Genomic DNA, 10627 nt, shown 5'->3' with positions numbered 1-10627 from the left:
CATCTAAATTGATTCGCTCCCTAATTAGTTGGGCTATGACCCTCTCTGTAACTTTCATAACCTGATCTAACAGCTTGATGCCTCTGTAATTATTTGTATCTAAAGCGTCCCCTTTACCTTTGTAGCAGTTGACTATGATGCTGCTACACCAGTCATAGGGTATGACTCCTTCGTGTATCACCTGGTTCGTAATACGGGTGACTAGGCTATAGCCAACACTGCCAGATATTTTGAGCATCTCTGCAGTGATTCCTGATGGGCCGGGGGCTTTCCCGGTCTTCATACTCTTAATTGCTTTATCTACCCTGGTACTATCAACTCGGATAGCTGGTCCCCTCGGATAGCTGGTCCCTGATCACTATATCATATCAGCAAATTTTGACCAAATTAATACAATGGTTACGTTTTTAGAATTGCATTTCATCCAAATCCTAACTTTTTATCAGGATTGAGAGACCAATATATTGAGAAAGCATTATTAAATAAGTAATCCACAATTTTATTTTTCCAACATCTCTATGCAATTTCTATTGTAAAGAAACACAAGTCTCAAAGACAAAAAGACAGTGATGAGATCCTATAAAAATTGTCAACAAACCTACGATAAAAGACTTCAAATTTCAAAGACTTTTTCTCAAAAATTCGCAACATGGCTCTCGATTTCCGGTTGATTTGTAATTTAATAGATTCATTATATTCTGGGAAAAGAAAAACAAAATAAAAAATTAAATTGTTTGAGGAGGAAAACTCTAGGATTGAACAAAGAATGCAATTTTTAAAATTAAATTTAGATATAAATAGATTAGATAGAACCCCAAAAAGGAATGATTTTGATACAGATTTTCTGTTCCCTTTGAGTCTATGTGTAGGTATGTATGTGTGCATGCATGTGTGTATATATATATATATATATATATGTGTGTGTGTGTGTGTGTGTATCTACATCAAGTTATGTATAAAAACAATTTAACATTAAAAGGAAGGATTAATCAATACTTTTAGTGGAGTACATGTCATTAACTTTTACAGGGAAAAGTTTGACAGAGACTTTGAAGTTTCAGGTTGCTCAGCTTCATCAGACTGTCTCATAAAAGTGAGCAAACCAAAACTTCGAAGTCACCATCAACATTTTTCCTTGTAAAGGTGTGTGTGTGTCTGTGTATGTGTACATGTGTCTGTATGAGTGTACATGTCACATATGTACAAGCATATATAAGTCAATATGAACATAATGAACAGATGCAACAGATTATTACCCACAAAACTGAAATTTGCAGCCCAATGCCTTATTTTACTGGTCATATCACTCTTACACACACACAAGCACTTTCCAACATCATCATTTTTAGTGTCCACTTTTCTATACTTGTCAGGTGAAATTTGTTGAGGCAGATTTTCTATGACCAAATGCTCTTCCTGTCACCAACCCTCACCTGTTCCTAAGCAAGGTTATATTTTTCCATGCTCTGACTTGTTTTCATAGAAGAATGGAAATGAAATACATTGCTTATATTAAGATGTATTACGACTTTCACATGGTGTCAAGACAAAGAGAGACAGAAATACACACACATGTACACACATATATGAGCTTTTTTCACTCTCTGTCTACCAAATCCACTCTTAAGGCTTTGGTTGGCTCAAGGCTATAGTAGAAAACACTTGTCCAAGGCGCCAGACAGTGGAACTAAACCAAAAACCACATGGTTGGGAAATGAACTCCTTAACCACTCAGCCATGCCAGTGCCTATACATAAACATGCATAAATATAAAAGACTTACCTGGAGAATCTGTATCTTTGACTGTTTCAATGGTGTGTACTTGAGGATCATCCTTAAAAATAACAACATAAATATCATTGTCACTGCATAGGACCCTTACTACAACTTCCTCACTCTATCAATCCCATTATACACACTGATAGGACTATGAAAGTACCAGTACTCCACCACCACCACCACCAAATCTAGCTCTTCTCCACCACCTTGTTTTGCCTGAATATGTTTACATTCATATTTTATCAGTAAAAGAGAGGAAGGGTGATTGTCTTTTTTTTTTTTTTCATAGTAAATCAAAGGAGGAAGGCCAGTGCACATGACGTTTATAGATCCATCCTTACTGGTGACACTGGTATGGTTGATTCAGAATGCGAACATCCACAGGTCATTGTCAGGAGATAGAAAAGTAGAAAAGTCTGGTCTGAACACTTGCAACATAGTGAACACTGCTAAAGGCTTTCAAGGACTGAGTTTGTATTAAATTGGCGATTCTCAGTTTCCTACTTTTAGGAAGGAAACTGAGAATCTCATTCAAATGCTTAAAAAAGAATGAACTTCACTAAAAAGATTCAAAGACCAGGTGGTGGTGTTAACCCTTTAGCATTCAGATTACTCTTTTAAATGTAACGCTTATTTATTCACATTGCTTTGAATAAATCATGCATTAGCTCGTACCTTCAAGAAGTTGATATAATTACTTATTTTTAGACTGACATTGAAGGGTAGGTGTGAAAATCTAGATCTGGTTATCATCTGGAAGAAATGACCAATTTAAACACAAAGGGATTAAACTGAGTGGCAAGAGGGATAAGCAGCTAAGTGGTTAGCATTTTGTATCCTCTCACTGAATACAAAATGCTACGATGACATACAGAATGATATCCATGGGTTTCAATTTCAAATTTTGATTTAGAAAAATTAAAAAGAAGCAATAATGTACCAGAGTGGATGTATAGACTGTTCTCTCCCCAAGATATGTATTTTTGTGCTAATATTACAAATCAATACTTAGATTCTGTCTGGTCTGACTGACAGACATTTTAAAGAGAGAAGAAATCTTGAGGTGAACGTACAATGCCTTGAATCATAGTTGATCACAGTTTTGTGGGAAGAGATACTCTTTTACTCTTTTACTTGTTTCAGTCATTTGACTGCAGCCATGCTGGAGCACCGCCTTTAGTCGAGCAAATCGACCCCAGGACTTATTCTTTGTAAGGCTAGTACTTATTCTATCGGTCTCTTTTGCCGAACCGCTAAGTTACGGGGACGTAAACACACCAGCACACATACATATATATACATATATACGATGGGCTTCTTTCAGTTTCCGTCTACCAAATCTACTCACAAGGCTTTGGTCAGCCCGAGGCTATAGTAGAAGACACTTGCCCAAGTCATTTGACTGCAGCCATGCTGGAGCACCGCCTTTAGTCAAGTGGGAATGAACCTGGAACCATGTGGTTGGTAAGCAAGCTTCTTACCACACAGCCACTCCTGCGCCTATGAATGTTGAATCTCCTAAAAAAAATACGATGAGGAACAAGAACCACCAGTATAGAAGAAATGGAATTTCCTGATATATTACTTACTGCCGGAAATGGAAATTCAAATTTGACATAGGTGTCCAAATCCTTAGGAGAGTATGCTGAAAGATAAAAGAAAAATTAAGAAAAAAATGATATGGAAGTATTGTTAAAAAGTTCAATACACAACTGTGTACTACTAGGCTTTTATTCCACTGTGTGGCACCTTGGACAAGTGTCCTCTACAGGTTTGGATTGATTGATATCTTGAATTTGGTAGATGTAAACTGTGTGTGCATAAATTCATGGGTGTTTCTCATTATTTCACAACCACAATCTCTCTCAACTACAACAGTCTTTCCTACTTCACAGACAATTATTCTCACTTTCACTTTCACTTTTAACTCCTCTCTACTTCATTGTCAGTCTTTCTCTCTTTTAACTCCATTGCTAGCCTCTTTCTTTCTTTCTTTCTCTCTCTCATTTCATGTCTATCTTGCTCTCTTTACTTCATTGCCTGTATCTCTCCCTCTTTGTCTCTCTCCTTCAGTGCCAATTTATCTTTCTCTCGCTCTCTTCTTCATTATTGGTCTCTATCTCTCCTTCTCTCTACTTCACTGTCAGTCTCTCTTCCTCTCTCACTACAAGTTTATCTCTCTCCTCCTCTCTACTTCACTGTCAGTCTCTCTTCCTCTCTCACTACAAGTCTATCTCTCTTCTTTTCTACTTCAGTCAGTTCATCTTTTTACCCTCTCTCTCTCTCTCACTGACAGGTTCTCTCTCTCTCTCTCTCTCACCCTCCCAGTCTATACCTTTCTCTCTGCTTCAATCAATCTATGGTGTTATAAAATATTAAGAGTTACTTACAGCTTGGTGGGTTGTATTTGATCCCTCTAACAACTGTCAGCTCAAAATCATTATCACCAAGATCAGTGTTACACCTAAGAGAGCAAAAAACAAAAATTAATATTTCAAATATCTTTTTTTAATCACACAGGATGCTTTATATAAGCATAGCACCCATGTTGTGCAATATTTTTAAAATAAGATACGAATTTTCACATTACCCTGTGTAGTTGAAATTTTAATCTATCAAATTTAAGGATTCACTCCATTAAACACAACTGAAACACTATGGGATTATTGGGATTAATGCTTTTCATTTCCAATAATGTTCCTGCCTGAAATGTCAGAATATGTCTCTTCTAATGACACACAGACATCTTATTTTATAAACCTATTGTCTACAGACACAGGCATGACTGTGGTAAGAAGTTTGCTTCCTAACCACATGGTCCTGGGTTCAATCCAACTGCATGGCACCTTGGGCAAGTGTTTTCTGCTATAGCTTCAAAGTGACCAAGGCCTTGTGAGTAGACTTGGTAGGCAGAACCTGAAAGAAACCCATCATGTGTGCACATGCCCGCTTACGTTTTGGTATCACGCTATATTTCATGTTGAGAACAATTTAGGTCTTTTTAGACACAAGATGTGATCTATTTCTAGCACATTAAATGTCCACGTTAGTGGTCAATGTCATATATAAAAATATATATATATATAGATATATATATGATGATAATATATATACACACATGTGTGTATGGCTTTGATTGTTCCCCACCACCACTTGACAACTGGTGTTGGTGTGTTTACATCCCCATAACATTAACAGTTCGGCAAAAGACACAGATAGAATAAATATCAGGCTTTACAAAAAATAAATACTTAGGATGATTCATTTGACTAAAAATTCTTCAATGTGGTGCCCCAGCATGGCTGCAGTCTAATGATTGAAACAAGTAAAAGATGGAAGATATATTTTATTTATTCATTATTAATGCAGACTATCACAGTTTCCTAGGATGCCACAGAAGAGAAGAGGGATTTACTCAGTCAAACCAACTGGAGTGAGCCAAGTTATACACCTCACTCAATACAGGGCACAACATACTGAATACAGCAGCAAGCTTTGAAATTAAGTGGTAATTAAGTCTACAACTATAGTGATTGTATATTGTAAGGAATCTAGTATTGTGCTCTACACTGGAATATGTGTAGTATTAATTATAAATACTTCAGAAACAGCATGAATATATTAGCATCTTATTGCTAAGCTGGTGTATAACAGATGATGTGAGACACCGCAGTTTTAGACACACACATTAACAACATAGATACATATACACACAGACAGGCAACAGAGACATACACACAAACACTGACAACACATACACACCCATACATTGTCAAAACAGACATACTCACAGACATAGAGACAGAGAGAGAATTAAGATCAAACATACTTGACCATGCTGAAAGTTGTAGTTTCGTAGTGAAACCTCGGGACAGGGTCACCATGGTGTAAAGCATTTTTGAGAGAATCCAAATCTTTGATACAACTTTGTTCTAAAGTCTGAAACCTAAAGAGAAACAATTCATTATCATTATCATCATAAACAATGCAATAAATGCAAGAGACATCATCCTTAACAACATTATCATTATCAACATTTCTATCATATCTAACAAAACAATAACAATTATAGATAGACCAATCCACTAAGAAAAGTTGTACGTGAATGTTCGAATTGGAAAATACAGGCCATGGAAGGAATAGAAATAAAAACCAGGCATGAAATACCAATAAGTTTATAACAACTCATTTTGAAGGTTACAGCCATGAGATCAACAAATGTAGAGACATCTCTTTTATTTTCTTGGGGATGATCTTAAGCTGTGTGGGCTAATTATTAATTTTAATGATTCCTAACATAGGCAGAAAGCCAAATATTTTAGAGAGAGCATAAATTGATTATACTGAGCCCAGTACTTGACTGGTTTTTATTTTACCAACGCTAAAAGGCAAAGTCAGCCTTGGTGATATTTAAACTTACAACTACTAGCATGGTTTGTGATTAAGAAGCTTGCTTCTCAACCATGTGATGTAGAGTTCAGTGCCAGTACAACACCTTAGACGAGTGTCTTCTACAACAGCTGAGGGCTAACCAAAGCCTTGTGATTTAAAAGATGGAAACTGAAAGGTGTGTGTATGTGTTTGTGTTTTTTGTCCTTGTCTTGATGTGATGTGCTAGCTGTAAATGAGTATCGCCTTCATACAAGCAATGTTGTTTGTCTCCGGTCTTCTGGGAAAAACATGTTTGAATATGAGAAAACAAAACCTTGCATGGAAGATAAAGGTTGGTGGCAAGAAGGGCATTTAGCTATAGAAAATCTACCTCACAAATTCCATTTGACCCACTTAAGCATGGAAAACAACATTAAAGATGATGTTGACTGATGATGATTGTAAGGTAACTGAATATCAATAATCTGTAGATGTTGAACTGAAAACATTTAAGGGAAACAAATGAATAACTTACCTTGATGCTGACAAGACATCTCCTAGTTTTGTGAAATGTTTGTTGTTCGTAGAACACATCTGAAAATATAACAATAAGCTTTTCATTTACATTTCCTTTATTTCTTTTATTCTTAAACAATGGATTAACTGAAATGGGATTTAGAAAATGTTCACAAACTATTGAAATCAAACTTTAAGACCTGGTTAAGGTTGGCTGGCTCACATTGAGATCGACAAGATATCATTTTTTTCAATCATTTTTATTTGTTTCAGTGATTCGACTGCAACCATGCTGGGGCACCATCTTGAGGAATTTCAGTCAACTAATCAACTCCAATACTTATTTTCTTTTTAAGTCTGGTACTTAGCTATGTTACAGAGATGTAAACACACTGACACTAGTAGTCAAGTGCCAGTGTGGAGGACAAACACAAAGATACACACACATTCTCATGCCAGTGCCACATTAAAAGCATTCAGCATACACTGTAAAGTGGTAGACATTAGGAAGGACATCCTGCCAAAGAAACTAAGCCAAATCAGACTGGAACCTGGCTTGCCAGCTCTGATGAAACCGTCCAACCCATGCCAACATAGAAAATGGATGTTGAAGGATGATGATGATAACATACATGATGGGCTTCTTTCAGTTTCCATCTGTCAAATCTACTCATAAGGCTTTGGTCAACCTAAGGCCATAGTAGAAGATACTTGCCCAAGGTGTGGTTGAGAAGCAAACTTCTTACCACACAGCAACACCTATGTTGGGTCTTTTTTATATATGAACTATAAACTCTTTATGTAGTCACATTACAGCAGCTCTTTTGGCACTAGGTCTCTGTTGAAATACACTGCTTTTCTTTTAATCAATTTTGAAAATGATATAGGTTTTAGTAAAATAAATATCGTTCTGAGTTCAGTCTCACTGCATGGCACATTGGGCAAGTTCCTCTGATATAATTCCAAGCCAACCAAAAGCCTTGTAAATGGATTTGGTAGATGGAATCAGAAAGAAGCCTGTCATTCATACATGCACATCTCCTTGTCTTGACATCACATGAGAGTTGTAAAATGATTGTCACTATCATAAAAGCAGTGTCATTCATTTCCAATGTTATGTGAAAACCAATCCGACAATGACAAAATATCACCTTGCTCAGAAACAAGTAAGGGTTGGTGACAGGAAGGGCATCTAGTCATGGAAAAACTGTCTCAATAAACTCCATCCAACCCATACAAGCATGGAAAAGTGGATGTTAAAATGATGATGATGAAGTTTGTCATTATTAAGCTGTTGTTTGGAACGTAAAACTAACATAAAATTTTGAAGGAAGATTTTTATTTAGATCATTTTAAAACAGGAAGTTTGTATCAGCAAACCAGAAGGGGTCACAGGCAGTTTGGAATCAAAAGGGTTAAAGGACAGCAGTATATTAAGTGATGCTACTGTCAAGAAGATAGGCACAAGAAAATCTACAAGAGGCCTCTCCTTTATAAAGGATCAGCAAATGTTCTGACTTGGAGGTAGGAGCATATATTTTCTTAAATGTCGTCCTGAAACTACTTAAGGAATAGAAAAAAACAAAATCTGGGAAATGGGAAAAGAAAAAAACTCACTTGAATTTGGGAAACAAGACTATCTTTTAATTTCTTAAAAACTTCCTCACGATCTCCAGACAAAGTACAATCTTCGGGATTTACAAACACAAATTTTTCCTCCCTGTCTTCATCTGAAATTAATGGAGGTGGTACCTACAAGAAAATATACAATATATTCACACACATAAATTTGAATATCAACAATAATAATCAAGACTACAAGAACAATAATTGTTTCTAATTTAGGCACAAGGCCAAAACGTTTGAAGGGAAACGGTTAGTTGATACCCTTAACCCCACAACTTGACAGGTGATTTGATTTTATCAATATCAGAAGGATAAAAGACAAAGCCAACTTTGATATGATTTGAACTCAGAATGTAAAGGGCTGAAAGAGATACCACAAGGCAGTTTCCCAAGACTCTAATGAGAAACAATAGAGAACAGCCAGAAGAAAAAAAGGTAAACCATTTAATTATGTCCCTTCACGAAATTGCTGCAGTCAACCTAATCTTTCATCATTGCAGGCTTAATAAAATGTGCAGTAGTCAAGTACATGAGTATTTTGAATTAATTATACTCTCTCTTGCCTTACGTTAGAAATTAATATTTTTTAACCCTTATATTTGAGATGTCCAATTGTAAGATGGGAACACTTACCTTTGAAAGGTCAACTGGTAACCCTCCTTCAGCAGCTTCGATCATTGGCTCAAATCCCTAAAGAAAATTTGAAAATTTAATTAATCTTCTTGTGCCTGTATTTATTATGAAACACATTCCATATGTTTTAATTAATCTATATAATAAAGCTCAACGTCTGTGTGTCTGTACATTTATAGGACGAAAGGGAATAGAAGATACATAAAAACAAAGTATGTGTTCACATGTAAAATTTTACGAGAAAGACGATGAGCTATATAAAATTTACTTTCCAATGCAATTAGGGGGCTTAATGGGGGGCAACCACCCCCTGTAAAATTTCAAATACCTCTGATTTCAATGAAAATAACAACATAACCACTAGGTAAGTAAAAACGATTTCCAAAATTTCACCAACTTACAATATTATGGGTTGGCAACTAAGTACCTGCCGTTTTTTTAAATTTTGGAATTTATTTTTTTTGAGAATTCTATTTTTGAATCATTTTGGAATCTATTTTGTTTTTTTTTTTCTAGTTAATTTTAGTTAATTTTCTGAGCATTAAAATGGAATGTCACGTTAAGAAAAACGAGCATTTTCGACACCTCTTTCGTTTTGCTTTTAACCAAGGTTCTAAGGCCACAAAAGCTGCTCGTGACATTTGTGCTGTGTATGGAGAGGGTGCCATAGTTGAAAGAACCACTCGTGATTGGTATGCCAAGTTCAAAAATGGAAATTTTGAACTCAAACACGCACCTTGTTCTGGCCATCCAGTTGAGTTCGATGAAGAGCGATTAAACCAACTTTTGCACGAAAATTCTCATCAAACAACAAGGGAACTGGCAGAGAAAATGGAATGCTCCCACAGTGCTATAAAGAAGCATCTTCACTCGATGGGAAAGGTTCAGAAGTATGGGGCATGGGTTCCGCATGCTTTAAGTGACAACAACAAAAATCAACGAGCCACAAACTCCACTAGTTTGCTTGCTCATCACCACTCAACTCATGGACACAAGCAACAATTTCTTTACCAAATCGTTACTGGCAACAAAACATGGTGCCTGTACATCAATATAAAGCAGCGTAAGGAATGGCTTAGCCCGGTAAACAAGTGACACTGCGCATGAAACAAGATCTTCATCCATGTAAAACGATGTTGTGCGTATAGTGGGACTGGGATGGGATTATCCATTACGAATTGCTTGAACAGAACCAAATGGTTAAAGCAGAACTCTATGTCCAACAGAACAACTCAACACGGCTATTCAAGAGCAAAGACCTAATCGGCAGCATGGAGTTCTTCTGCTGCACAACAACTCCAGCCTTCATATCACCAATATGACCAAGGAAGCCATTCAAACGCGTGGCTGGGAAGTGCTGCCACACCCACCGTACTTTCCTGATTTGGCACCAATGGATATCCACCTCTTTCGACCTCTTTCAAATGCTATGCACGGAGTTTCGTTCAGTACTGATGCAGAAATGAGAGCTTGGTTGGATCAATTTTTCGAGTCGAAATCAGGTGATTTCTACCAACGAGGTATTGAAAATTTTGTTGAACGTTGGGAAGAAGTTGTAAACAACAAGGGTGAATACATTATTGATTAGTTATTTTTTATCAAACCTTTTTAAAAATCTAAATTTAAAAAAACGCTATAAGGGACACTACTAAAGTCAAACTACTATAATAAACACACTTTTACCGTATATATGCATATATAT

At 36.3% G+C, this 10627-nt stretch overlaps 1 protein-coding gene across 1 annotated transcript in view; it reads right to left on the bottom strand.

Annotated features, from left to right (window-relative positions):
- The window catches only part of LOC106872411 (coiled-coil and C2 domain-containing protein 1-like), a 65216-nt gene that overhangs the window by 27913 nt on the left and 26676 nt on the right, over window positions 1-10627 (bottom strand). Inside the window, exons 14-21 of the mRNA XM_014919407.2 lie at window positions 8926-8982; window positions 8284-8418; window positions 6686-6744; window positions 5609-5725; window positions 4170-4243; window positions 3369-3424; window positions 1783-1834; window positions 599-698 (exon numbers count right to left, since the gene is read on the bottom strand). Coding sequence (XP_014774893.1) covers window positions 599-698; window positions 1783-1834; window positions 3369-3424; window positions 4170-4243; window positions 5609-5725; window positions 6686-6744; window positions 8284-8418; window positions 8926-8982 — 650 coding nt within the window. The remainder of the gene's footprint in view (window positions 1-598; window positions 699-1782; window positions 1835-3368; window positions 3425-4169; window positions 4244-5608; window positions 5726-6685; window positions 6745-8283; window positions 8419-8925; window positions 8983-10627) is intronic.

This window comes from Octopus bimaculoides, chromosome 8 (assembly GCF_001194135.2).
Source record: "Octopus bimaculoides isolate UCB-OBI-ISO-001 chromosome 8, ASM119413v2, whole genome shotgun sequence".
Classification (NCBI taxonomy): Eukaryota; Metazoa; Mollusca; class Cephalopoda; order Octopoda; family Octopodidae; genus Octopus; species Octopus bimaculoides.
Note: the sequence above shows the minus strand (reverse complement) of the source record. Positions and strands in the feature narration are given on the sequence as shown.